General features: G+C 39.6%; 1 protein-coding gene across 4 annotated transcripts; it reads left to right on the forward strand.

Annotated features, from left to right (window-relative positions):
- ADAMDEC1 (ADAM like decysin 1) lies at nt 1-23,627 on the forward strand. 4 transcript variants are annotated; one of them, XM_045195774.3, is made up of 14 exons: nt 1-125; nt 1,930-2,048; nt 3,224-3,297; nt 4,022-4,100; nt 5,564-5,640; nt 6,812-6,998; nt 7,222-7,284; nt 7,979-8,050; nt 8,321-8,490; nt 8,871-8,952; nt 9,668-9,798; nt 10,446-10,623; nt 13,551-13,634; nt 23,432-23,627. In XM_045195774.3, the coding sequence occupies exons 1-14, from the start codon at nt 38-40 to the stop codon at nt 23,498-23,500; spliced, it is 1,473 nt and encodes a 490-aa protein (XP_045051709.2). In that variant the 5' UTR covers nt 1-37; the 3' UTR covers nt 23,501-23,627. The 4 variants fall into 4 exon arrangements, with proteins under 4 accessions (XP_045051709.2, XP_045051707.2, XP_045051708.2 ...); XM_045195772.2 differs by lacking the exon at nt 23,432-23,627 and adding an exon at nt 16,341-17,913; XM_045195773.2 differs by lacking the exon at nt 23,432-23,627 and adding an exon at nt 17,219-17,913.
- Nucleotides 23,628-26,639: the final 3,012 nt, after the last annotated feature.

Raw genomic sequence — 26,639 nt, forward strand, 5'->3', positions numbered from 1 at the left:
ATTGGGGAAGATAAATAGCTGGGGAAACCACGTCTTCATGCTGTGTGGGACATCTCAGCTTCCTGCAGTCACCAACATGTCTTTGGTCCTGCTTTCTGTCCTCTGGATCATTGTACAAACTGAAGGTAAGCACTCATATATTGACATTTTATACAAAAGTCAATTTATTTAATGCATTTTTAAAGTACTTTTAAGAAAATGACATACTCATGTGACCCAAAGGTCACTACTGTTTGCATTTTGGTATATTTACTCAATTTATATAAACTGTGCTCATCATCTAGGTGTTATGATTGGCAAAATAATTTAATTAGGATGTCTCTGAAATTTTATCTCTCATTCAATAATCCTACAGGTTCTATCATTTTTTCTAAAACACATAGCCCCAAATGATAGCAGAAAAGTAACTTCAGACAAGAATTCAAGAATTTCCTAACCATCTTCAATGTTAACTTGAATGACATTGATATTTCTACCCCATAAAAAAAACAATCATTTATCTAAAGCCACAATTTATCCAAATGCTGCACTAGGGTGGATGACAAGGAAGACTCTGAAGTAAAATTAGAGTTAAGTTAGACATAATTGCATTATTGAGCAACATTAGAGATTAATTGACCAACTGATCAGTTAGTTCTAAAATTGGGACTAGATATTAAAATTCACTCTACTTTCAATCCCACAACCCTTTCCACAAATGGAATTTATATTCTCTGTTGATAAAAACATTTTAGTAATATATTTTTAAATTCTTTTTTTCGTATGTGATGAGTTCTTCTAAGGACAGCATCACAGCAGAACTTTGGGAGTTGACTGGCAGAAATGTTGTGAATTACTACTTCCTTTCAGGTTGTCTACATCAGCCAGGTATAGAATTTCTTGGTGTCTCTAAGGTCACTGACTGTCAGTCACACTGTGTGAGAATCTATCTCTAAGCATAGACACTTGTCTGTGAAAATGGGATCATTTAAAAATAAAACTGACCTTATATCGATGATTGAAGAAGTAAAGAAAAAAATGGATAAAGGTGTGCTTGCCAACTTCCTAGAGTGGTATTAAATAATTTTAGATACACTATGCTACTTTATTTTCACACCAACCTCTACTTTAGGTAAGTAAACTGATAGAAATCACAGTGATTTTTGCAAGGTTATTTAGCTAAGATGTAAGACCACATATTTTGGCTCCAATATCAGTTGTTTTCCCACTGTACGCAGCACAATAGAAAATTGTCTGTGTAATGTAATTCCAAGTGAATCAAGAAGAACATTTAGTGTACATACAATTTTTCTCCTGGCTCTCTGGTGCTTTAAAATTATTCCACCAGAGAATAACAAGAACTTTATTTCGTGTGAAATCTAAAGTCTTGAGGGCAAATGATAATGAGGGAAAGAACATAATGGCTAATTTGCATTGACAAATAAAATAACTGTTAGCAGAGTCTTTCCTAAAATTGAAGGAGTATCTGACTGTGAAGTATTTGATTTTTGGAGGGGGCAGTCAGGGGTTGCACCACAGTGAGCAAAAGACATAAAAAGATCTCTGAGAACATTAAAAGAAAAATTCATAATTTTGGAGAGGACAATAGAGGAAGGAGAATCTGGATACTACAGGTAGAATTCCCGGCTCCCATAAATTTTGTTCTAATCCCAAATCTGCTTTTTCTGGGCCTGATGGTCCACATTGAGAGATTTACACACATTGAGAGATTATCCAAAGAACTGTTTCCAGAATCGGGGTGAGGGTAGTGACAGGGAAAGAAAAGTTCTTTGTTACCAGGTTTCAAGTAGATGGAGGAACTCCTTTTGAATGCTTACTTTCGCAACTGGAATTCAGTCTTCCACGCCATTTAACAAAACAACCAAGCAAAACGAAACCAACACAAAATCCTTTCAATGTTTTTTATCACTGTTATCTCTCTTTCTCTAGAAATAGCCATAAGGCAAACACCTGAAACAGAACTCTATAAAGTAGTCCATCCTAAAAAACTACACATTTTACACAAAAGAGAGGTACGGAATAACCAGACAGAGACCCATGGTAATGAGGTAAGTAGTATGAATAACTTGGGGTGTTTCAATCATCTGAAGAGACAATAAGGAGCTTTTTTATTAATAGAATTGATGTCATTAGTCAACATCTAATGGTTTGTTATTGAAGCCCTATGTACACCTCCCCTTCATCCAGGAGAGAATTTGGGATTTCTCAGAATGCTTTCACAATTAAGTAGCAGCAAGAGTGTTAACTGCCTCACACAGTCAGAAAGAATAAAACTGCTTAGGCATTCCTACAAGTTCCTGGGAGGGAAAGGCAGTCATTTTTTAATATGTTCCTTGCCAAGCTCCCCAAACCCATGTCCCCTACCTTTACCCTCTTCCCCCACTGAATTGCCTCTTTTCCTGACTGTTTTGTCTGTAATGGAGAAATCAACATTATCTCATTAATTAACAAGATTTTAAAGATATCTTAATGACAATAACTCTTTGACTATTTCATTGTTGCAAATATTTCCTTTATTTTATAATTTTCACTTTATTTAATTCTTAGTAGGTTTTTGGTTGATTTTCTTTAGTATATTTAGTTTGATTTTAATGTGAGAAAAGCATATGCCTTCTTATTAACCCATTAGTGATCCATTAGGATACACAGGACTGTGTACTGTACATAGGGCAAATAATTAGTCCCTATCGAACACAATAGAGTTAGTTTAATCTGTAAATATTATTATTGTGTTATTGTGCTCTTTGGAAATCCATTTAAATATATAATTTATATTTAATTTTACATGTTATAAAGGCATAAGAGAGATACTTTTTTCTTACATGCATTTGCAATTACCAAAATATAAATTGATATCATTATATCATTAAATTTTTAAAAAATATTTTATTGTTGTTCTTTTACAGTTGTCACAATTTTTCCCCCTTTGCCCTCCTCTGTCCAGTCCACCCCCCACTCCCACAGTCAATCCCTACACCGTTGTCCATGTCCATGAGTTGTTCATACTTGTTCTTTGACCAATTTCTTCCCCTTCTTCCCACCATTATCTGCCCCTCAACCCCCAGTTGCTGTCAGACTGTTCCATGTTTCCATGCCTCTGGTCCTATTGTGCTCATTAGTTTGTTTTTGTTCATTAGGTTCCTCTTATAGGTGAGATCATATGGTATTTGTCTTTCATCAACTGGCTTATTTCACTTAGCATAATATTCTCTAAATTTTTAAGGAAAGATATGAACCTGAACTTCAGTATCAGATTATTTTAAATGGAGAAGTCATTCTCTGCCTACAAAAAACCAAGTAAGTTGCACTTTCTAAAATTTAAATCACTGGACTGTATTAAGAGAAGGTGGCAAAATAAATCTTGAGACTCTGTTTAGTGTGATTTGAGTTAAAGGACATGAAGTATATTGAGTTTTAGATGTTTCAGATACATGTGTGCTAATGCCATCTCAGAAATGTTGATGTTTCCTAGGAGAGATTACGTGCAAATTGTAAAACAAAGAAAGCTGCACAAATAAATGTCTTTCTTCTTTGATGCTTCTTGGAATTTACTGAAATACTTTTCTACCTGGATAAACTTAAACCTTTGATGTGACCTTCCATTACTTTTATAAGAACATATGTGCAAGGCTCATTCAGGGATGCATCTCCAGCGAGCTCTGCAGCAGCTGGGAACATTCTCTTGGGATGCAAGGGTCCTTTATGCACATTTGTGACCCAGCGCAGAGGCCCTGTGAAGGATGCATCCTTTGTGTGAAGAATCTCCAAATAACCCATTCTGAACATAGAGAATATGCGGTTAAAGGGTAGCTGAGGACATTTCCTCCCTCAGATCTAACAGGTGTAGCTAAGGCTTTGATTTGCTTCAGAAGCAGAGTTTCAGTGCTGGGAAAAGATCAGTGGGTTAGAATGCCAACGCCTTCTCGTCACACACAGTATCATTTCTTTAGTGCTGGAGCTCACGGCAGGAAAATTAGCCTTTATTAGCACAGTGGGTGAATGGTGCAACTTTCTGCTGCAGGCATCTCCTGGGGCCCAACTACACCGAAACGTATTACTCTCCTGAGGGAGAAGAGATCACCACAAGCCCTCAGAACATGGTAGGTTCTGAAAGCTTCCTGGGACTCTCTAGGGATCCGCCACATAGTTATAAGATTCATGAATCCAAGGGCAACTGAAAAGATTTGAAGAACTTGAAAGCCACGTGCTTATCTACTCAATGAGATAAGGTGAAAAAGCATAGTCAGCATTTTTAAAAGGTAGGAGTACCAGGAGGTTTCCAAGTGTTGCATTTTGTGAAGCAATCAAAGGGCTACTTTTCTCTAGACCACCTTATCAACAGGTTAGAAAAAACCTATTTATTATATTCTGATAATGCATGCACTTATCTTGAAGTCAACAATAGAATATCAATTATTTAATTAATATAATTTTATATCTGGTTAAACCACCACCCGACAGATAATGCCAAGGCCTAGATGTCAGACAGAGAATCAAAGGAAGAGATAATGCCAAAGCCAAAGGAAGAATAGAAAGAGAATACAAAAAGGCTTAGTCATGGAGTATTATCAAACTAAGTGAGTTTCTCAGAGCCACCCCCACCCACCGTGGCACCCTAAACACTTATCTGTACTTTCCAAAAAAAGTACAGATAAGACTTCTGCAAAGGACTCTTTGTTCCCTAATCACATGAAAACTCTCATCTCATAGATATCTGGAATTTTGCTAACATTGACCTCCAAGGAAATCATCTAATAAATTAATTCATGCTCAAGTGCAGTGGCTGATATTATAATGTGGTACCTTTTCCAAGTCTCCTATGAGAAAATTTTACAATAACAAGGTTTCTACCAAAGGAAAGAAAAACACAAATGGAATTTCAACCCTGAGACAAGTCAGTTTATTTTGAACAAGAGGTTATTCATTAGCTTTCTTAGATTATTCTATGTAAGCAACCCCCTATTTTACTTATATGGATCATCAAACATGACTGAATGTTTAGCTTTAGACAAATTATCTGGAATTTTGATAATGGTAAAGAAATTCCACTAACACACCATTTAATATGGTAAGTGGGACCAATTAATATGAGGGGCTTAGGAGTCGTCATGCAGCCTCCTTAGGACTGTAGAATCTAGAAAAATATGTACCCCCTTTCATTGACATGGTATGCACAGTGTCTTAGGGACTCAGCAAAGGGAGCCAAATTCTCACAAGCTGTACCTCAACTCTGAGAGTTCCCTAGATCCCAGCGGAGCTGGCTACTTCTCAGATGCAGCATCCATCCACTTCCAACATGAGTGCTTAGATTCATCCTCCCTGGACTTCTGTTTAGTGCCCATTAGTGTCAGGAAGACAGCTCCATTATCCAGTACAGAGAGTGTGCAGGGTCCGTGGTGGGACAGTTCATATAGCCCCAGAGGTTCTCACTGGTTTTGTTTCTGGGAAGTGGTCTGGCCATGGTCACAACTCGAAGACCTGTCCTACACATTCAAGATAGCAGCTTCCACCACAACTGTGATACATTTATTCTTGCAGTTAATATTTTTTTTTCCAAACTTAGGAACACTGCTACTACAAAGGATACATCCTGAATGAAAAGGACTCAGTGGCCAGCATTAGTACTTGCAATGGGTTGAGGTGAGACCTGTTCCCCAAAATACTAAACATCAAGCATCATTTTGTTACACAGAATGAGTCTTTGGGACATTGTGTCTTATACTATCTTGGTTAAATTCTCTCCATCTATAAAATGCAGAATGTGTGGTTAAAGTGAACAATAAGAGATCACCCTTGCAATCATTTTATAATCTGCTGATCTAGTATAAGTTAGTCCTGGAAATATTCAACCAAGATGCTACCTTCTGGACCTTGATGACATCTGGATCCATTTCCACATTTATTTATCCTACTGCCTAAAAAATTCTGTCTTATTTTCTTTCCGGCAATTGTCATGGTGAAACATACTTTTAAAAATTGTGTGTGTGTGCATTATTTCTCCTTAAAAAGGTAACTTTTATCAATTTGGAAAATTTTGAAAAATAAGAAAAATGCAAGTACGAAATTAAAAAAGTAACCACCATAAAGATTTTACCCACCAAAGTCTTTCCTCTGTGTGATTACTATTATTAACATTTTGTCATGTTTGCATCTTTTATGCATATAGGCAAATATATCTTTTATGTGATTGAAATATAAAATAAAATAGACATAATTGTTCTTCCAGCATGGACCATACCATGTGAGATAAAAAACCTTTTCCCTTATTATGAGATACCTTCACAGGTGAACTTTTGAATTGCTATGTACGCTTTTAATATTCCATCATATGGATTCGACTTTATATTTCTGAATGAGTTTTATTATGACAAAGTAGAATTCAAACTACCAGTTCCAGACTTTTCCTCTGGATAATCTGCTCAGCATTTTTCCCTTCTCTGGGGTTCTTGGGATCTAGATGCTCTTTTACTTCATTCTCCTTCATGTTCCTAAGACCTGCCAAGAAGTATATGCTAAATGTGTAAATAAATGTTGGACAAGCTTTATTGAGCTCATGATGTCAATTCCAAATCTTTTGGGCAGCTTCATCTTAGTCATTCTTGTTCACAACTCTCTGGGTAAATAATACAGGCTCCATTTTAGTATTAACATATGCTGATTATCATTTAAATTAGCAAAAGTTAGCCAAAAGCCTATGAAAAAATACTGTATGTGTGAGTTTGGGGTAGAGGGAAAGATGTTGATCCATTCTGGTCAGTACCTGTGACTCCGTGGCGGAGAATCCTCAAATACAAGTCCCCGTGTCCCACAGGGGCTACTTCACATATCAGAGTCAAAGGTACACGATAAAGCCTCTGAAAAGCACAGACCAAGAAGAACATGCTGTCCTCACATATAACCGGGAGGAGCTGGACCCAGCTAATCGCACCTGTGGTGTAAAAAATGTTGGCAGAAAACACAGCATCACCCGCACTGCTAGGTCACTCAACAGCCCAGAGGTGAGTGTGGCTTTCCTATGTCATCGGTCATTGCCATTGCCTCAGCAATGACAATGCAATAGACTGTCATGCTCAGCAATGCCTAGGATAGGGAAAGCCTATACCTTATTTACTTATGCGTCAATTTAATTTCTCTCTGAAGCAGAAAAAATTGTCTTTGTAAGCTTTTCACACTTTTAGCATAAAAGTAATTATTAACAATGTTCTTTTACTCTTTGTAAAGCAAGAAGAATTTCTTCGGGCTGCAAGATATATTGATCTCTTTTTGGTGCTGGATAATGCCTTTGTGAGTATGGAACGTGTGTGCTCCTTGTCAAGTTAAGTTAACTTTTAAGATTTCTTATCTGCAAACATAAACAATAAACCATTCTAGCTGAAAATTCAGAGCCCTGACTGTCTGACCTGTTCTACCCATCTTGCCAGCAACAGTGTTCCCTCACCCCCTTTGATCTCTACTTGCTGCCAAAATATTTAGCTATTAGAAATACACTAAATGCCAGATAGCTACAGAAGATCAACCACAATAATGAAAAACAAAAATGAACGGGTTATTAAAGTATTGTTTAATTCTCACTGTATTATGTAAATATAAAGTAGACTCAAACTATATATTTTACATTATAGTTGTATATACAAAAACACTAGAATCCGTGCTCCTAATTAACAAAAATGGCTTTATAATCAAATTTTAATAGTATTGAATTAGTTTAAAACATTTAAATCATTAGTTTGATTTGTTCAATATAAAAATGAAAAAAATGAAATTTTATATGAATGCCTAATTTTTCTCTTACCAAAAAAATCTGACATTTGAAATACAATTTGTTGAAACATGGAATTTTATATAAGGTAGACATGGAATGAATAAAGATGTATATACATTAAAATGTGTGATTTTGCTTAAAACGTGAACTACACTCCATCAACTTTCTCACTATAGTTTGGGATCTTAATTATACTTTGCATTTTGTATTTCACAGTACGACATGTATCATGGAAATCTAACTTTGATCAGAAGCTTCTTGTTTGATGTGATGAACCTACTCAATGTGGTAAGATAATAGCCTCAGGCTTTCCTATGGTTTCACCAAATAAGGGGTTGGGAGGGTCACATGGTTTAAGGTCAGCAGCAGTTTTGAGAAATCTAGCAGACAAGGATAAACATTAAGCTAAAATCATATGTACTGTAGCAAAAGCAACTTCTAGAATCCCTGTTTTCAAAATGGGATACATTTATCCACCATTTGTGGATAAATGCAAAGGATCTAAAACACTAAAGAAATCTCAAAAAAAATTTATGAAGAAAAATGCTCTTCCTGCAGATTTATAACACCATAGATGTTCAAGTGGCCTTGGTAGGTATGGAAATCTGGTCTGACGGTGATAAGATAAAGGTGGAACCCAAGGCAGGCGTCACCTTTACCAACTTTCTGAATTGGCATCGTTCTAACCTGGGGAAAATGAAACCCCATGATCATGCTCAGCTACTCAGGTAAGCCACACTGTCCAGGGCCAGGCATAGCCAGGCAGAGTAGATAGTTATTCCAAAGGTTTCTCGCGAGACATTACTATTCAATGATTTATCCCCGATTGTTGTCAGAGAGCCTGTATTTCTACCATTACCAATTCACCTGTGAGGTTATTGAAGACCTATGTCAGATTACCAAAACAGGTTCTTGGATGTGGGACAACCATCCCACATCCAAGTCATTATATAACAGTCATTATAGTGCTATGGAATGGCATTAGCTTTTCAGGGGCCTAGTGAGTATAAATAGGGTAGGGCAACAAGGAAAATAAAAAACATGATTCACAAAAGCAGATTGTTCTCAAGATTCAGATTGTGACACTGCACCTTTAACTTCCACACAGTGGACGTGCCTTCACTCGTACACGGGCAGGAATGTCAGCCTCAAACTCCCTGTGTTCCCCATCTTCGGTCGCCGTTGTTGAGGTTTGAAAACTTACAGTAAATCTTCTCTGTGGTTCTACATCCTCTATGAAGACCAGCATAATGCCTTATATAGAGTTAGTACAATGAACATTTGCTGAGTCAGTACATAAAAGTAGAAAGAAAACTATTGGTAGACCATTACATCGAAGGTTCCTTGGATTACAGAATTGAATATGTCCTTACCTTGGCTCTCCCAGAAGGCTTAACTCTTCAGCTGGCGTTGAGGAGTAAGAGCAGGGAGATAGGGAGAGAAAGGGAATCCAGGTGTCCTCTGTGGCCTGAGCCAACTTCAGATTAATCACCCTCAATATCAATGGCCAGAGAGATCAGACGAGGGGCACGCTGGTGTGATGTGGTCAAGCATTACTGATGTCAATAGTTTTGGGAAGCCTTTGAGTACATAATATGGTATGTTCTGGGACTTCCTACAAAGTCCCAAAACATTATATTTATCTGAATATAATCATGGTTTACTGAGAAAGTATTATTAGTTAAGCAAATGTTTATTAAACTCTGACTCAATGGTTGATTCACAGGAACCAATAATTCCAAGTGTTTATCTAACATTTTATAACAACAAATGACAGGGAAAGGAACTTCACAACTAATTATTTTTTGTTTGTCAAACTATTACTTTACTTCTGAACATTGACAACAATTAAGAATTAACTGAATAAAAAGAAGAAGAAGTAATAGACATTTCCATTTTTTCAAGGCTAATAGAAAGAACAACGTGGCTCTTGTAGCAGTGATGTCGCATGAGTTGGGTCATGCTCTTGGTATGCCTGACGTTCCATATAACACCAAGTGTTCCTCTGGGAGCTGCGTGATGAATCAGTATCTAAGGTGAGACCTTGTCATTTGCATGTTCAATCCCCATGCAGGGCACATACCTAGGTTGTCGGTTCAACTGCCACCAGGGGCAGTACGAGAGGCAACCAATTGATGTTTCTCTCTCACATCAATGTTCTCCCCCCTCCCTCTGTCTTTCTCTTTCTCCTCCTTCTTCTCTCTCTAAAAAAAATCAATAAACATATCCTCAGGTGAGGATTAAAAAAAAGAATTCAGATGTAGTCTCTATAGCTGGATGGGCATCTTTTATCAAGAGCTGTGTATCCCATTAATTCACCCTCCAGCCTCTTGGTGCATGTGTTTTACCAGGTATTAGAGCTAATTATTTAAGATTTGTGAATATACCAAGGTAAATAACAAGTATGGTGACTGTGTTATTTTAACTTTAAATAATATATTTTCTAGAATTATGGATCTAATTAAGATGATGACAGCTGTCCCCATCACCAATCAATCAATCCATTTTTCTGTGCTGTGTGATTGATCACAATGCCACCCTCCATATGTAACACAGCATAGGCCTAAACTGATTGTAAATTTGGAATTTCCTTGGAAGCAGGTAACACTTTTCGACCAGTCAGATTCTCATATTCATTTATCACAGTATATCATGGTATTTCTGATTTTTCTTCTGGTTACAGTTCAAAATTCCCAAAGGATTTCAGCACATCCTCCCGCTCACATTTTGAAAGATACATTTTATCTGCAAAACCAAAGTGCCTGCTGCAAGCCCCGATTCCTAAAGATATACTCACAATCCCAGTGTGTGGGAACCAGCTTCTGGAAGTGGGGGAAGAATGTGACTGTGGCTCTCCGAAGGTATGGAAATGTCCATGGTTAGAAACCTTACTATACAATGATTGCAGCATAACTGTTTTCTTTCTCTTTCCTTTCCTAGAAAAATACTTTTTAAAAAATTTCTAAAGACAAGTTTGGCATCATTGTGAAAAGTAGACTTGCACTTATGTCAGTACTGGTTTTAGGCATTTTTTTGAAAGGCATTTCAAAAGCCAGGATACAGTTTTGATGTAATCATATGAAGCTCAATGTAAGGATAGTAATCATTAATTATAATATGTCACATGAGCTTTCCTGATACATTAGTCAGAACCCTATGCCCCATAAAGTCACAGCTGATCGTCAGTTGAACAGTCACAAGTAGAGGTCTAGATAGAAGTCCACTCCACAGAGAGTTAGCTGACCTTCTTTCATCCAGCTAGTACATAAACCAAACATTAAATGCAGCAGAGAAAGAGAAGAAAGGACATAAACCTGTAGAAAATGGGTTATTAATATTAAAAATCCAAGATAATGACTATAAGTCTGCTGATGTCCATAAAATCTGATGCTTTCAAGGCGTCTCCAATAGAATGTTTGTTAGCAATCCTCTATTAGGTTACTAAAGGAGAGAATTATGTTTTTTTAGTAATCTTTTACTTTTAAGACTAAAAAATTGAGTTGCTATTTGAAGAAATTTTCCATGTGTCAGTCTACAAAATGCATATATATGTGTAATATACATATACACACACATCATCTTTATTACTCACAACAAACCCATAAAACAGGTTTTGTGATGATCCCAGACTAAAGTAGAAGCAGTGAGACTAAGAAAAGCTGAGTAACTAGTTCCAAGGATACAAAACTAGTAATCAGTGAAGACCACTGCAACCCAAGATTTATCCATTACTTTTAAGAGGTTCTATTAAAAAGGGGAAAACATCCAGCTGGTGTAGCTCAGTGGATTGAGCGCAGGCCTGCCAACCAAAGGGTCACCAGTTCCATTCCCAGTCAGGGCACATGCCTGGGTTGAGGGCCAGCTCCTTGTTAGGGGGTGTATGAGAAGCAAACATACATTGATGTTTCTCTCCCTTTCTTTCTCCTTCTCCTTCCCTCTCCCTAAAAATAAATAAAATCTTTAAAAACAATAAAATAAAAAGAGAAAGGCATATGTTCTCTCCGTGCTTCAGTTTATTTATTCAGAAATCCTAAGCTGTTGAATTATATTGGGTCACATGGTGTAACTTAATTATTTAAAACATTGCAAATATTTTATTAATTATAATAAGATTTGGAATTTAAAAAATTATTTAATACTTTGTAAATGTTATATTTGCATTTATATCATTCTGACTTGCTTACACTCCCATATGGCTTCTCAGGTGGGAGACCACTGAAATTGTTCAGAATTCTAGGTACTTCTAATTTCAGCAGGAAAATGCTATGCATAATATGTATACATACATACACACACACACACACACATACACACATGTGTATAAGATAGTTTCCTTTAGAAAATAATCCAGTTTCCCATGATCTGATGTGCCATTTGGTTCTTTCTTTAGTGTACATATTTGAGTGTTTTCTAGGTTTTGAATGTAATCATTCTATCCAGCTAAATATCATAACACAAGCATCATGCTATTTTAGTGATTGCAACTACACAATGCATTTTAATATCTTTATTAGTAATTCTCTTCATATATATGTAGAATTTGCATAGCAATTCTTTAATGTTTATTTTTCTATGTAACTCTTGGCATTTTTTGTCAGTTTGCCCACAAATACAATTGAAATTCACATTGAAATGCATTAAATTCATATTTCACTCTGAGGGCCACTGGCATTTTTACAACATTGAGTAACCTTCAAAGACACTTTGCCTTGAAAGTTTCTCAGGAATGCTTTATGTAAAGTACTTCATGTAATTCTAACACATATTGAAGGTTTATTCTAAAGTATTTTCTATTTTTTTGCTACTAATATGTATTTTCTTTATTTTAGGTTCTAATTATTATTACTTTTTATGTTATTGGATTATCTTAAACAGCTATCTTAGAGACTAACCCAATATTTTTAGAGTTGGTCCTATATTTTTAGCCAGGTCAAGAATTTTATCACATAAAAATAACGAAAATGTGATATATACTAACCACACATTATACTTTCATATATTTTCATGTCTCGTAGCATTTATTAGGATTTTCAGAAAAATATAAACTGTAAATAATCTTTGTCTCATTATTTATTGAATATATTTTTGCTATATATATTAATCAGATAGATTTTCTTCATCATGGTAATATATAATTTTGTTCATAGTGTACTTATAATATGCCTAAATAATTCAGTAATGGCTACTGAATTTTTACTAACTATTTTTTGCCATCTATCACAATAATAGTTGTTTCCTTCCCTCTGTTTCTTGAAGTGATGGATTATGTTACTTTGTTCTGTGCAGTTGAGACACTCTTGCATTTTGGTGGGGACACAACTCCATATAGTTGTAAGACAGAGTTATTATATTAATAAAATGATGTTTATGAATAATTTATTCAGTTTTTGCATTTATACTCATAAATGACAGTAGTGCATAAGTGTATCCATGACCAGTTCTCATTACCGGAATTATGCATTCTTGGTAAAACAAATTGAAGATTTAATATTTTTTCTGTCTTCAGTTTGTATAGTCTAGAAATATTCTCCCTTGAAGTTTAAAATTAATTTACTTGATATCATATAGGACAAATTTATCTGTGATGATTCTTGGATAATTCATTTTTTTTGTCCTTTTAAGCAGTAGTTTTCATTAAATTTAATTTTTTAATTATTAATTTTCCTTGGTCATTTCCACTATCACTTGTGTAGCAGAGTAACTGAGTATAAAAGGTGAAATGCCATCTAGTATGAGAATTCCACAGGGAAAATGCTGACCCCACTTGCCCTCTGTGTGTGCTTTAAAGAGATGCTCCCAGCCGTGCTGTGAGGCCACTACCTGCAAGTTCAAGGCCAGCGCTGACTGCATAATGGACTCTGAACCACACAACGTGAGCCCTTCCTTTTCTTTCTTTGTTCTCAGATGTCTTCTCACTTTGATTTCGTATTTGATAATGGTGTGACTTTGGGTTCTATAACACAGTAAAGCACAATTTATTTGCATTTTAAAAATCACTCAGTTTCAGAAAGGAAAAAAACATCATTATAAACATAACTAATTCAGGGTTGTGTATATACTAACATAGTAATGATAAAATGGCTACTTTGTCATCCATGACTAGAACTGCTGAAACAAATGCTAAAAATTGTATATATATTTTTGTTAGGTAGTGATGAGTTTAATGTTAGTTAAGAGAGGAGTTCATTTTTTTGATATATTTATTGATTATGCTAATACAGTTGTCCCATTTCCGCCCCTTCACTCAACTTCATCCTGCCCACCTCCGCCCTCCCAAATTCCCCCCCTATAGTTCATGTCCATGGGTCATACTTATAAGTTCTTTGGCTTTTACATTTCCTACACTATTCTTACCCTCCCCTGTCTATTTTCCACCTATCATCTATGCTACTTATTCTCTGTACCTTTCCCCCCACTCTCACCCTCCCACTCCCCTATTGATAACCCTCCATGTGATCTCCATTTCTGTGGTTCTGTTCCTGTTTTAGTTATTTGCTTAGTTTGCTTTTGTTTTGGTTTTAGGTGTGGTTGTTAATAACTGTGAGTTTGCTGTCATTTTTACTGTTCATATTTTTTATCTTCTTTTTCTTAGGTAACTCCCTTTAACATTTCATATAATAATGGCTTGGTGATGATAAACTCCTTTAACTTGACCTTATCTGAGAAGCACTTTATCTGCCCTTCCATTCTAAATGATAGCTTTGCTGGATATAGTAATTTTGGATGTAGGTCCTTGCCTTTCATGACTTGGAATACTTCTTGCCGGTCCCTTCTTGCCTGTAAGGCCTCTTTGGAGAAATCAGCTGACAGTCTTATGGGAAGTACTTTGTAGGTAACTGTTTCCTTTTCTCTTGCTGCTTCTAAGATTCTCTCCTTATCTTTAATCTTGGCTAATGGATTATGATGTGCCTTGGTGTGTTCCTCCTTGAGTCCAGCTTCTTTGGGACTCTCTGAGCTTCCTGGACTTCCTGGAAGTCTATTTCCTTTGCCAGACTGAGGAAGTTCTCCTTCATTATTTGTTCAAATAAGTTTTCAATTTTTTGTTCTTCCTCTTCTCCTTCTGGCACCCCTATAATTCGGATGTTGGAATGTTTCAAGATGTCCTGGAGGTTCCTAAGCCTCTCCTCATTTTTCTGAATTCTTGTTTCTTCATTTGTTTCTGGTTGGATGTTTCTTTCTTCCTTCTGGTCCACACCATTGATGTGAGTCCCAGTTTCCTTCGCATCACTATTGGTTCCCTGTATATTTTCCTTTGTTTCTCTTAGCATAGGCTTCATTTTTTCATCTACTTTTTGACCAAATTCAACCAACTCTGTGAGAGTCTTAATAATCAGTGTTTTGAACTGTGCATGGATAGGTTGGCTATCTGTTCACTGCTTAGTTGAATTATTTCTGGAACTTTGAAGTGTTCTGTCATTTGGGCCAATTTTTTTTTTGTCATGGCACATCTGTTACTTAAATGGGTGGAGCCTTAGGTGTTCCCCGGGGTGGGGTTACACTGGTCACTGTGCTGTGATGCTGTATGTGTGGGAGGGGCCGAGAGGGAGCAATGGTGCCCACTCCACTCTCCACCAGGTTTCAGTCACTGCCTCTGCTACCCACAATCAAATTGGGCCCCTCTGGTGCTGGTTCCCGAGTGGGTGGGCTTGTGCACACTCCAGGCCCCTGTGGGTTTCTCCAACAACCTCTCCTGTGAGGCTGGGAGTTTCTCCTGCTGCCGCCCCAACCCCCATGGGCGTTTTCAATCAGAGGTTTGAGGCTTTATTTCCCCGCACTGGAGCCCTGGGTTACACGGTCCACTTCACTCCCCGCCGTTCATCCTGGTTTATCTGTGTGCGAATGTGGGGCCATGGGGTGCTACCCGCTGCTCTGCCTGCCCCGTTCTCTGCCACTCTGAGTCTGGCCCTCTAGGTTTATCTGTGTGTGAATGTAGGTCTACTGGGTCTGCTAGTGGTCAGATTGCCTGCCCCATTCGTCCCACACTCCGCCAGTCTTGGTTCTGCCATGGCCACGCGAGTCCTCTTTGCCCCGGTGCCCGTCTCCGCCCCTCCTACCAGTCTGGATGAATGTTTATTTTTTATCTACTTGGTGTCGAACTTCTTGCCGTTCGATTTTCTGTCAGTTCTGGTTGTGCGTGGAGGTGCAGTGTGTCTACCTATGCCGCCATCTTGGTTCTCCTGAGAAGTTCATTTTTTTTTAAAGCCCTCATCGATGATTAAATTTTATTCTAGGTTAAGAGCTGATAGTTGTCATTTGCAAAGTAGTCAGGAAATCAATAACATTTAAAAATACATTATAAGATGTAATGATTTTATTTCTTTAAATTTTATTTCTTATGAAGTACATCTGACATACAATATCATGTGAGTTGCAGGTGTACAACATCATGACTTAGCATTTATATACTTTGCAATGTGGTCACCACAACAGGGCTAGTCTGCCATTCCACAAAGTTGTTGTCACATTATTGACCCTAGTCCCTGTGCTACACATTATCTCCTGTGACTTATTTATTTTATAACCAGTATTTATTTTATAAAAGGTTATTTCATAACCTTGTATTCTCCTTCCACCAAAGAAAACAAAATGGAAACAGACTCATGGATAAAAACTGATGGTTGCCCAAGAGGAGGAGGATGGGAAATGGATGAAAAAGATTTTATTCCTTTCAAAGTGTGTCAAGAAACTATAATCCATGTATCATTGTTGTGTTTTATCCAAAACCATATGAGTTGGGTGAGGGAACCCTGTAGCTCTGAATATAGTATTTTTGTCAGTGAAAAAGTAGTCTCTGAATCTAAAAATGGTAATAACAACAACAAAAAAGCATAAATAAGGGAAAGAGTCTGAATAAATTATATGGAAGAAGTTATCCATACTACTCTTTCGTGGATCTTCTCTGGAATTGAAACTGGAAAGAGATTATGAGACTAATTGGCTCAGTCCCCATCGGTGGCCACTTGAAGGAAAGGACTGGCAAGGTTGTAGACGAGGAGCAGCACTGTCTGAGCACGTGGGGCCACCTCCCATGGCTTGCCGAAACCCTCCCGTGAGCCACTCTGCAGGAATCCTGGAAATTGTGTCCACCTTCTCATCGTGTCAGACACTGGAATGTAGCACCTCTAAAAATGTCCATTCAGTGCTTTAGGGGCTTGGGATGGGAAGTGGCCATGTCCTAGAACTGGGCCAGATGGGCAATTTAGTAACATGGAAAGAAAATTGAACTTGGACTCAGAAAGTGTCAATTCTTTTCTTAGTTCTGCCCAAAATGAGCTGTGGGATGTTAAGCCAACCAATGTAATTAGTTTTTCTCACCTGTAAAATAGAGTGAATAATATTGTCTCTCAGTAGTGTTGTTAGTATCGTTTAAATTCTATAAATGTTCATTATCATGATTGTATAATATTTTAACATTTATACTGACTATGGCTTCTAAACTGTTTATCTTTTAATCAGTGAGTGAATCAAAAAATCAACTTCATTGAAGATGCGTCTTGCCTTCTTGCCGGGACAAGAATCAAGACATCTGATCATACCAGGGTTCTTGTGTATTATCACTTTACACTTAGATATATTTTGCTTTTTATTTGTCCTTATCTTTTCTGTATTTTTTACCAGTCCAGCTCACTGGTAAATAGATGTACTTAAAGAAGCTGCCCCTTTTCTAAGACCTGATCTTCAATGTGTTTTTAAGGATCACAAAGCCACTGTTTAGCTTTGCTCTTTGAAAAACTAAGAAATTAGCTCTTGACCAAAACACCTTGAATGCACCACTGAATCATTCAGAGTCAATCCAGAACTGTAAAAGTACAGGTGACTTGTATTTTAACTCTGCTTTCGTCTTCTTAGTGGACAGCCCATGAGAAAAACAACATCGTGACTTGATGAGTAAAACCTTTCATTCATGGGTCATCTATTCCTCCTCTGTCTTCCACTTGCCTTGCTCTTCCGAGTGTGGTATTTTCCTCTGTCATGTCAAGATTCATTAAATATAAACATCTTTATTCTATCACGCATAGTCCTTTTACCATCACAGATAGTGTTAATTGTGAAAAGTCTACTTGCTTACATTTTAATTCAGCTATCAAGGAATGCTTTATTCATCCATTGATTTAATGAGCCATAATGTCAATGAATAAAAACACAACTCTTCTGAGGCTTTTCTGTGTGGTCATTTTCTAACACGAATAGGTTCAGGCTTTTTTGCAGTTCTGTGTTGGGTGTTAAAGCCTCACATCATTAGACCAGTGTCCCTCTGGTCATATGACAGTATTGCCACAGAGAGCCAGGCATCGCTATATGTCCTGTTGTCCTTTCATGCTCCAAATGAAGGGACCTGAGGCCAGTCACCCAAGAGGACTAGACTGCTCTCTGAGGTTTCTTTCTCTACACACTTTTAAATAATTACTCAAAAAATTATTAAAATTTCCATCGATGCCTATGCTGGGAGATCAGGAGCATAGACAAACCTCTAAAGATTGGGTTTTGAAAGGGACAGCCTTTCAGAAAGCCCTGACCACTTCCTGCCCCTTCATTGCCTTGCTGATACTGGTGTCACAGCTGAAGCCAAGTCAGAAGGCACTGCTGGCCAGGACACAGCCCCAGGGCACAGCTCACAGCCTCTCTTCCCTGGTTAACCCATTCTTCCAAGGAAACAGAAGTTTCTTTAAGCATATTTCTCACCTTGTACCTCAAGATCAGGTAGAGGCTTCTTGTGGTAAAACTGCTGAGTGGCCGGGATCGTAGCCAATAGTGTGCTGGAGACAGCTAGCACAGGCTTGTTCGCGCCACTTGTTAAATTCTCAGGCATGTCATGAACTGGTTGCCAAACATGGCCTTTACTGAAAACCAACCTGCATGAATGTGTAATTAAATACATTATATTAAAACCTGTATTAGTCACATTTATCTAGAGAAACAGAAAATATATATTTATTTATTTATATGATATATGTGAGAGTGATCGATTATGAGAAATTAGCTCATGTGATGAAGAAGAATGAGAATTCCTGCAATCTGACAGCTGCAAACTCAGACCCAGGAGAGCCGATGGTGTAATTCAGTCCAAAGGCAGGAGAGGGGAGAGATTGTAGCTCAAGCAGCAGGTTGGAAGGGAGAAGGAGCAAATTCCCCTCTCCTCTGTCTTTTGCTTTCCTTAGGCCCCAGCCTTCCCTGCTGCCTTGAGTGAGAGTGCCACAAGGCAGAATGGGAGGCGAGGAGAGTGGTGGGTGGTGGGGGATGTGCAGGATCTAGAAATGAGGAAGGACAGTTACCTAGTAGACACTGTACCAGGTCCTTGCCATATATCACCTTCTTTAATTTTCATCACACTCCACTTTAGTCATGTTTCAGTTTTGCAGATGATAATGTTAACATTCAGAAAGAGCAAACCAATGTCACAAAGCAAATAAATGGATGACTGGAGCCTGCCCCAGACGTGACGCTCTTTCTAGGAAAGTGCACCGATGTTTCAGTACTTGAGAATTATATTTAATCACCGTATATTTTAGGAACTAACAAGAAAAACTAACAAGAGGAGAACCAAGATGGAGGCGTAAGTAGACACACTGTGCCTCCTCCCACAACAAGAACTGACAGAAAATCGAAAGGCAAGGAAGTCCGACACCAAGGAGATAAAAAAGAAACATACATCCAGACCGGTAGGAGGGGTGGAGATGGGCACTGGGGCGGAGAGGACTTGTGTGGCCGTGGCGGGACCGAGACTGGCAGAGTGTGGGACAATGGGGCAGGTAGTCTGACCACTAGCAGACCCTGTGGCCCCACATTTGCGCACAGATAAACCGAGAGGGCCAGACTCAGAGTGGTGGAGAATGGGGCAGGCAGAGCAGCGGGTAGCACCCCGCAGCCCCACATTCACGCACGGATAAACCGGGATGAACGGAGGGGAGCGAAGCAGACCACGCAACCCAGGACTCCAGTGCGGGGGAAAATAAAGCCTCAAACCTCTGATTGAAAATACCCATGGGGGTTGGGGCGGCAGCAGGAGAAACTCCCAGCCTCACAGGAGAGGTCGCTGGAGAGACCCACAGGGGCCTAGAGCGTGCACAAGCCCACCCACTTGGGAACCAGCACCAGAGGGGCCCAACTTGATTGTGGGTAGCAGAGGGAGTAACTACAATCCGGTGGAGAGTGGAGCAAGCACCATTGCTCCCTCTCGGCCCCTCCCCCACGTACAGCATCACACCTCAGTGACCAGCCTTACCCCGCCCCAGTGAACACCTAAGGCTCCGCCCCTTTAAGTAACAGGTGCGCCAAGACAAAAAAAAAAAAAAAGGCCCAAATGACAGAACACTTCAAAGCTCCAGAAAAAATACAACTAAGCGAGGAACAGATAGCGAACCTATCGGGTGCACAGTTCAAAACACTGGTTATTAAGACGCTCACAGAATTGGCTGAATTTGTTTGAAAACTAGATTAAAAAATGAAGCCTATGCTAAGAGAAACAAAGGAAAATATACAGGGAACCAATAGTGATGCGAAGGAAACTGGGACTCAAATCAACGGTGTGGACCAGAAGGAAGAAAGAAACATACAACCAGAAAAGAATGAAGAAACAAGAATTCGGAAAAATGAGGAGAGGCTTAGGAACCTCCAGGACATCTTGAAACATTCCAACATCCAAACTATAGGGGTGCCAGAAGGAGAAGAGGAAGAACAAAAAATTGAAAACTTATTTGAACAAATAATGAAGGAGAACTTCCTCAGTCTGGCAAAGGAAATAGACTTCCAGGAAGTCCAGGAAGCTCAGAGAGTCCCAAAGAAGCTGGACCCAAGGAGGAGCACACCAAGGCACATCATAATTACATTACCTAAGATTAAAGATAAGGAGAGAATCTTAGAAGCAGCAAGAGAAAAGGACACAGTTACCTACAAAGAAGTTCCCATAAGACTGTCAGCTGATTTCTCCAAAGAGACCTTACAGGCAAGAAGGGACTGGCAAGAAGTATTCCAAGTCATGAAAGGCAAGGATCTATATCCAAGATTACTGTATCCAGCAAAGCTATCATCTAGAATGGAAGGGAAGATAAAGTGCTTCTCAGATAAGGTCAAGTTAAAGGAGTTCATCATCACCAAACCCTTATTATATGAAATGTTAAAGGGACTTATCTAAGAAAAAGAAGATAAAAAATATGAACAGTAAAAATGACAGCAAACTCAGAGTTATTAACAACCACACCTAAAACAAAAACAAAAGGAAACTAAGCAAACAACTAGAACAGGAACAGAACCACAGAAATGGAGATAACATAGAGGATTATCAATAGGGGAGCAGGAGGGGGAGAGAGGGGGGAAAGGTACAGAGAATAAGTAGCATAGATGATAGGTGGAAAATAGACAGGGGAGGGTAAGAATAGTATAGGAAATGTAGAAGCCAAAGAATTTATAAGAATGACCCATGGACATGAACTATAGGGGGGGAATGTGGGAGGAAGGGGGTGGGCAGGATGGAGTGGAGTGGGGGGGGGGAATGGGACAACTGTAATAGCATAATCAATAAATATATTTAAAAAAAGAAAAGGAAAAACTAACAGCTAAAAATCATGTCCACATGTTTAAATAGTTGTAGCACCAAATCATCTTTTTAGAGTTTTGTACAAATTAAGAAAGATGAAATAGCAGCATGTAAAATATTTCAATGCAGATGATGGTAGCTAATTAAACTTTCTTCCCCATGAAGAGGCAACCAAGGATATAGATATGAAAGGGAGCTTGTATACAAGCAGCTTGAAAGGCTTTAAAATAGTTTTTTTTTCCCCTAGAAATCAGGGAAGAAAAGTAGGCTACAGTTTATGTTTCTTTCAACCTTCTTGATCCTGGGGGCCAGGAAAGTGGTGTGCAGTGAACAGGAGTGGGTGGGCCCCAGACTGCTCCCAGCAGCCCCTCCGTGATGGAGGGTGCCCAGCATGCGATTATATATAAGCCAGTTCCAGGACTCTCTGTAAGCTTTTATATCATAATAACCAACAAAGAGGAAATAGATTTGACTTGCTCTTATTGTTCTATCATAATTTTAAAAAATGTGGCTGCTATCTTGGTCTGGAAAAAAAGACTGAGGAAAGAGTCTGTGTGTTTAATAACTGGACCAGATGAAGGACCGATCTAATCAAGCCTTAGATGTCACTGAAGGTGAGGGACATACTTTGTGAGGTGTGTGTGCACGTGTGCATGTGTGCATGTGTGCGTGTGTGTGGGCATGTGTGTGCCCATACACTTCCTCAGGGAATTCCATTCAAACACAGAAGCACCCACACAAAGGAAATTTGGGGAACAAGCTGTCCTCGGAGGTTAGAGTGAGCAAGGACACTGGGTATGATGGAAGCAGAGTTCAATTAGCCAGGAAAAGAACCTAAGAGCCACAGGGTCCAGGGGTGGGCGGTGGCATGACTGCAAAGATTTTTATGGATCAAAACAATGTTCTGTGGATGGCGGTGAATGAAGCGGCTTTGAAGTACAATAGAGGGAGAATGGAAGAGACTTGGCTGATTCCAAGTGGCACTAAGTGGTTGAGGAGCAGAGTCAGCAGTAAGAGAAGAGGCCTTTGTGAGGGAAGTTGTAGAGTGTGTTTTTGGAAGAGAAAGTGCAGACCAGGACTGTGGCCATAAGGAGCCTATGTTTGTAAGGAAGCATTTGTATGGAAAATGTGGTTTAGAAGATAATATTCAAAGTTTGAGATTAAGGCAGTCAAAACCAAATGAGAGCTACCTATGAAAGGGTATGTTGGAGAGGGTTTTACTGGCTGCTGAGACCCCAGAATAAATCACAAAAAAGTGTGGAAGCAACGCTACATTTTAAAGAAGCTGTTCTCAAGTAGGCATTCTGGGTTCTTATGAAGAAGACACCCCTGAATTAGATTTTCTTCTGGGGACTTTATTGAGAATGAAGGTTTGAGGGTACAAGGGTGGCCACAGGTCCAGCATCTTAACAACTAGCACATAGCTTGGCACTAACCAGGCACTGGTAAGGAAGGAAGGAAGGAAGGAAGGAAGGAAGGAAGGAAGGAAGGAAAGAAGGAAAGAAGGAAGGAAGGAAGGAAGGATGGAAGGAATGAAGGGAGGGAGGGAGGGAGGGGAAAAGAGGGAAGGAGGGAGAGAGGAAAAAAAGGGAGAGCGCAAGTGAGGAGGAAACAGAGACAGGGTGAAAGGGAGCGGAAACAAGTGATGAGAGAATGGGAAAAGAGAGTTGCACACAATGTCTAGGGAAAGCTATGGTCTGGAAAGAAACAAACTCCTCCAAAGAACACTTATAAGTCCTTCAGACTCTGAAACGATCTATAGGAAAAAGAAAGTAAGGTTAAAAAAAATGATTGAGCTTTCCTGAAAGTGGGGCAGAGTTCTCAACGAACCCAAGTGAAAATGCAAGAGCAGGTGTGTGATGCCGTTCCTTATGGCCTGAATCTGTATTTTGTTTTAGAGAGAGACCCTCTGCTGGCAGAGGCCACATCCAACAGTGAGAACAAAGGGCAATAAAAACATGTTCGCGTTAATAAATGTAACCTGTAATTTTGACGATTTGTAAAGAAGTGTAATGATCCATGAAAACGAACTAGTTTAGATTCCTGCTGAAGAGTGCGTTCGCGTCTGCGAAAGGGCTGCGGTTATCCAGCGATGCTATAATCTCATTCCTTCTCCCTTCCCCCTTTCATTCCAGAAAGCACGTTTTCAGCCCTTGTATTCTCTCTGTGGCTGTTCCAAGTTAGAAGTTCAACTATCACCTTGACTCAGTTGGGCCCAGCTGAACTAGCCTGGGCTTGGGTGGACTTCCTTTCTGAACTGACCTTCAGGATTCTGAGGACTCCAGTGGACATCTCAATGTGTCAGCCTGGCTTTCATCTCAAATGCAGCATCTGACACTGGATTCTTCTTCTGTTTCCCTCAAAGAGCCTCCTTTACCAAGGGGTATGTTTCAGGGAGCCTTGAATCATCAGGATCAGTCCTTGCATTGCCTTTCTCTCTTGTGATCAGACACATAGTCAACAAATTCCAAGAGAGAACTGGAGGCAGACAAACAAAGGGTCAGAAAAAGCTCACCAGAGTAGAGGAGATAAGAGAAGGGAGAAAAAGTTGGGGGGAATTAAAAGAAATCTTCTTTCCTCAATAGAAGAATCAGAAAAGGTTCTTCCTAGGCTGGTACCATTCTGTTTTAGGGGACTATAGAATCATTCTAAATTTTGACCATTAAATACCAGAATATTTCGCAAACTATTAGGGACTGACAGTTTTTCAGCTTTGATCATCCCCCAGATCACCACCTTTTTATTTCTGAAGTCACATTAACTTGGACTTTGGTATCTTCATAGACAAGTGACAGTAATCAAGAGAAGATAAACTCAAAGAGGAAGTGAGTCCCTCCCACCACCGTGGGGAAAAGAAGTGATGTTTTCTCAGCTCCAACAATATTCATAGGATATAAGAAAGCAGTGAGAAATTCAAATAAAGGGTAGGCGATGAGTTTTCCGTAGGCAGATGAAAAGAAGTTGAGAGGGAGAATCAAGGTTTAAAAGGTCACTGCTGTTGAACCAGACGGTCAGATCACCTTTATAGAGATTACATATATGTAACTGAATCTATCACATAGAAAAAAAAATCCACAACTCTTCAAGTATTCCAAAGAGGGCCTCTACCTGTGTCCTGTGCCCTGGACTGGGCTCACTCTTCCTGTGGGGCCCCATAGGTTCACTCCTCGGCTCTTAAAAACAGATCTTACATAACGAAAAGTAAAAGCATCTGTCTTGGGTTCCCTTAGCAGAGCTAAGTACAGTGTTTTTCCCAGAAACTAACTTTACTGCATACTTAATAACAGTGAGAGATAAACAGCAGTATAAGACACAAACATCAACAGTTCTCTTCCTAAAATGCAGCAATCTGCTGTTGGCAGAAACACTGGCCCTAAGGACTGGGGCATCTTTCTGTACCTTGGCCTCTTCTCTTCTTTTATCTCAATTTTTCCATTTTATTCCATTTTACTGACTATTAACCTCTCTTCTTCAATTTTGATCCCCGTTTGCCCCTATAAACCCCATCTGCCAGCCCCTCCCGCTAAGTTCAAAGGAAAGCCACTTACTTCCTTGCAGGAGGCTTTCTCCCTGGAATACCCTTGACTAGGAGCTGAGTGTGCTGGTGAAGGGAACAGAACACTGATTTCTCAGCCCTGCCAGCCCGATGCCACGGAGCAGGGTGCACAGGGTGCCCCAAGGCCTGACTGAGCTGGAATCTCCCCCTAGAGCAAGTGCTTCTTGCCTCTCTCCATCTCTGCATCTCTGTGTCCTTTCCTCCAACATCAGAGGGGCTGTGACAAGTGAGCTGCTGTTAAGCAGAGTAGAGGAGTCCAGGATGGGGGACAGGTGGGTTTTAGTGTGGGGTCTGGAAGCTTAGAGAGGGGCTCAGGCAGGTCTTTTGTTTGTTTTCAACAAATAGAGGGCTTTGCGCGCCCACGTGTGGACAGAATAGGTACAGCAGCAGAGCTATGTCTAAATACTCTGCTGATCTTGTAAAACCTCAGTGCTCCTGTATCCCTCAGACAATGCCTTTACTGTGGGCCTCCGGCTGTGTTGCTTAAATGGTACGTGACCACAGCAGCGAGAAGAAAACAGGTTCTACAGAAAGATGACTTAGGGCCTGTCCCTGAACCAAGTTCCTACTCACAGCCTCTACAACCAGCCCAACCTGCATTTCCTTCAGGTTGTCTTAACAAAGTTGACCCTCTTGGGTTGAAACCTGCATCTTTCGCCAAGTTTATCCATTTGGCTCAATAGAAATAAGTTGGTTCTACTTTTGATTTGGAACTAAATTTGGGACTTAGAGTTCATAAGGACCCTCTTTCTTATTCATTTAACACTCAACTAGTTTTCCACTGGAAAGGAGTCTTTGAAGAAGCCCAAGGACAGAGGGGCATGCATGGTCTGGACTGGTCTCCTATCACACACACACACACAAACACACACACACGTGCCCCTAGCTGAGTGGCACTGAATTACCTGCAGTGGTTGTTGACAGGTTCCATGGAGCTGTCCCCTAAAACCTATGCAGGGAGGCATTGACTCCAGGTGTAGTCCATGGTCCGGAACACAAAAGGAAATTGCCACATACTGAAGAGATTCTGGTTGCTTCTCCAGGGGTTTTAAGAGCAGGAAAAAAAAAAAAAACCCTGGATTGGAGGAATCAGTGGTCTGGCTTGAGATTTTTGTGGCAGATCACTTGCTCCAAAACGACACATGACAAAGCCTTCACACATTCAGGCCTCGTCTCCAGGTCCCGGAGGCAACCTCCGCATTCGGTCAGAAGGCACCTGCAGCCTGGTCAGGTGGATGCCCCGTTCCCCACAAACTGCTTTTTTCTGGTTGTACATTTTCCACAGGACTGCTAGTCCCAATGCGACTGGTCACATCCTGAAGACCCCAGTGGCTATTCCTAAATCAGTTTGTGTGCCCTTATTCAGTCTGGATGTGGCCTGTTTCACACCCTGATGGCTTGCTCTTTCCCCGTCCTGTTTGGTGATGATCCTGCTATCACACACCTTCCAGTCAAACCAGGCTGCGTGACCATCACACTCATCCCCATCCTCCAAGTCAGGGGCATCCCCTGAGCTTTGCTTAGACCACAGTGTCAGCCCGGTAGCTGCCTTCAGAGAATGGACCTTCCCGCTCTTACTCTGGAGAAGGCTGTCTCAATGGGGGGAGATGTTTACATTTATTGGTAATTGATAATTTGAAGGCATTATAACTTTCTACTTCATTTTATTATTGTTTACTTCTTTGTTTAGGGCAATGTTTATTCCTCTGTGGAATAAATAGAAGTACAGAAGAAACCGTAAATTTGAGGAACATGCACTCACGTCTGGGAAAGATGCCAGGATGTCT

Source organism: Desmodus rotundus, chromosome 9 (genome assembly GCF_022682495.2).
Source record: "Desmodus rotundus isolate HL8 chromosome 9, HLdesRot8A.1, whole genome shotgun sequence".
NCBI classification, from domain to species: domain Eukaryota; kingdom Metazoa; phylum Chordata; class Mammalia; order Chiroptera; family Phyllostomidae; genus Desmodus; species Desmodus rotundus.